The sequence below is a fragment of the Berghia stephanieae genome, chromosome 6, assembly GCF_034508935.2.
Source record: "Berghia stephanieae isolate SIO BIC M18660-M18661 chromosome 6, UCSD_Bste_1.3, whole genome shotgun sequence".
Classification (NCBI taxonomy): domain Eukaryota; kingdom Metazoa; phylum Mollusca; class Gastropoda; order Nudibranchia; family Aeolidiidae; genus Berghia; species Berghia stephanieae.
This window is the reverse complement of record NC_088365.1, coordinates 15812595-15815094: the sequence shown is the minus strand read 5'-3', so window position 1 is coordinate 15815094 and position 2500 is coordinate 15812595. Positions and strand designations below refer to the sequence as shown.

Sequence of the window (2500 nt, the reverse complement as noted above, 5' to 3'; positions counted from 1 at the left end):
GTGTCATACCACTAGACCACATAGCCGCACAATGCACAGCTTTGATACTACGCCTATAATTTGCCTCAGAAACATGTAATGAATAATAGGCATGGGGTAAAAGTAACCCCGGTTATACTACGGATATAGTCGGTGTTAGGGATGAGTGAGTTAATAAAACATATGTGACCCCTCGTCTCAAAACGGTATTAAGTCGGAATGATTAAGTTGCTGAAAATTGAATTTGTAGCCAGAATTATCAGACTTAAGTTGAGTTTATATGTTTTATTGAGGAAGAATGAATATCATGTTTTAGAATGCTAAATACAAATAAATCATAATTTTGCCAGTTTAGCTAGAATTTGACTTTATGGTATCTGGTCCAACCCGACATTATGCCGTTTTGGGACATTGGGTCACATATTATTATTACCATAGGCTACCACCTACCGGAAAAGATCCGAGATACCAGGTGTAAGGCAAGCGCCCTGCAGGAGCGGATTTGGGTTCGTCGTTGAGTAAAACTTTTCTCAATGCAACTCCAGCTGTCTCGGCTGACAGTGAGAAAAGTAGAAAAAAACAAACCTCAAGTCAATACAATTGATTTACTCAAGGGTTTTTAAAATAAGACATTTTGCACTTACTTTAGACACTTTAAAAGAAGGGGTCCCAATATCTCAGTTGGTAGAGCAATCGCTTCACACGCAACGGGACCGAGATCGATTCCAGGGGCAGTCGAGGTTTGTTTTGTTTTTTTCTGACCCCCCCCCCCCCCGGACAATAATTTACGATGGTTTGATACCCCCCCCCCCCACCCCCTGCCCCACTTTTCTCAATGCAACTCGAGCTGTTTCGGCTGACCGTGAGAAAAGAAGAAAAAAAAAAACTTCAAGTCAATACAATTTATTTACTTAAGGTTTTTAAATTAAGACATTTTTGCGGCAATTTAGTCAGAAGGATCTACTGGCGCATTCAGTTTTATGCTTAATGTTGATTCATCGTCATCGAAACAGAAAGGTGAAAAATGCATAAATAGTAACGAAACCGTCGTAAATAAATAATAATCTTACTATTGAGTTTCACCATGATCGTTGTCATCATCATCATCATCATCATCATCATCATCATCATCATCATTATCATCATCATCATTATCATCATCATCATCATCATCATCATCATCATCATCATCATCATCATTAATTACCAGCATTAAGGAAACTAACCAGGGAAAAACATCTGTATAATGGCCTTGACTCCTACATGATTGGCCGCCCATTGAATGTCCACAGGTCCGGCACTGAAGATGACAAGTATGACGGGTCGGCCATCAGCTGTGATGATACAATATAGGTATTATAAGAAAACGATTTCAAATACATTATGTATTGTTTGTTGGAATCAATAGCTCATCTCCAAATAAATGGTGTTCATTTCCTGGTATAAATCTTAAATTTGTTGATGTTTTTTTCCCATTCTTTTCTTTTGAAATGATCATTTGAGTGCATGAGCATTTATACTAAACATGCTCAGAGCGCTTTACAAAGACCAACAGCAACGCTTAATAATATAGGATGAAACATGTCGCCAGTTAGGCCTGTTGTCAAACAGAGACAATGCTGTTAACGACCAGGCACTCATTTTACAGATGAGTACGATGAAAGAATGTGGATAAAGAACCGTTTTTCAAGGACTCAACTAAGCGCCGCTCAGAGCGTGACTCGAACCCTGAACCTTCCGATCCGAAAGCGAGTGTCATAGCACTAGACAAAATAGCAGCACACACATCTCAGCTTAACGTCTCGACAGAGACAATAGAGTTGCAAAGGCAGCACGTACCATACTTGACAGCATCTTGTATCAATTCAAATTGCCGTCCAGGCAATCCGATGTCTTTACGATCGTTTCCTTCACTCTCAAGACTTTGACCTGAAAGGAGAGTTTGAATTTGGATATTATTGGAATAAATTGACTTCACGCGTGAATATTTGGGAGAAAAGATGATAAAATTCCGGTACAAAAGAAACTCGCAAACAGACAAATTAAAGTTCCTGTTTTCTTGCCGTTTTGGAAATCCAGCCGTGTTCCCAATGGCTACACGAGCTTGCGGGAATGCAGTTCGAATTCCGAAACGAAAGACTGCAAGAAATGTTTTATGATACCTCTCAAATCTGATTTCATTATATCTGAAAAAAAGACTTTCAAAAATATTAAAATAATACTTTTGTGTCTGCTGCATGACAATTTGACCTCGCCAATTGTTTCTGTAATCTAGATATCATTACGCAATACCAGATAAATATTTTGGTGAGGGGCAGAAATAATATAATTTCTTAATACGACAAAAAAAAAACCCAACCCCGATATTGTTTGTGGCATACAAGAAAGTTTGATGAAAACAAATACAAATAAAGATAATTCCCCCAAAACAGGGTGGCTTTGAACAGGATTATTCACTTTTTGCAATAATAAGTTGTAAAAAAGAACAATCATTTTGGGTGAGTTATTATTCAATATCTGA

At 38.0% G+C, this 2500-nt stretch overlaps 1 protein-coding gene across 1 annotated transcript in view; it reads right to left on the bottom strand.

The window, feature by feature from the left end:
• Nucleotides 1–2500, bottom strand: part of LOC144975636 (uncharacterized) — a 23377-nt gene that overhangs the window by 11546 nt on the left and 9331 nt on the right. The window contains exons 9-11 of the mRNA XM_078919813.1: nucleotides 1819–1908; nucleotides 1206–1313; nucleotides 430–533 (exon numbers count right to left, since the gene is read on the bottom strand). Of these exons, the coding sequence (XP_078775939.1) occupies nucleotides 430–533; nucleotides 1206–1313; nucleotides 1819–1908 (302 nt within the window). The remainder of the gene's footprint in view (nucleotides 1–429; nucleotides 534–1205; nucleotides 1314–1818; nucleotides 1909–2500) is intronic.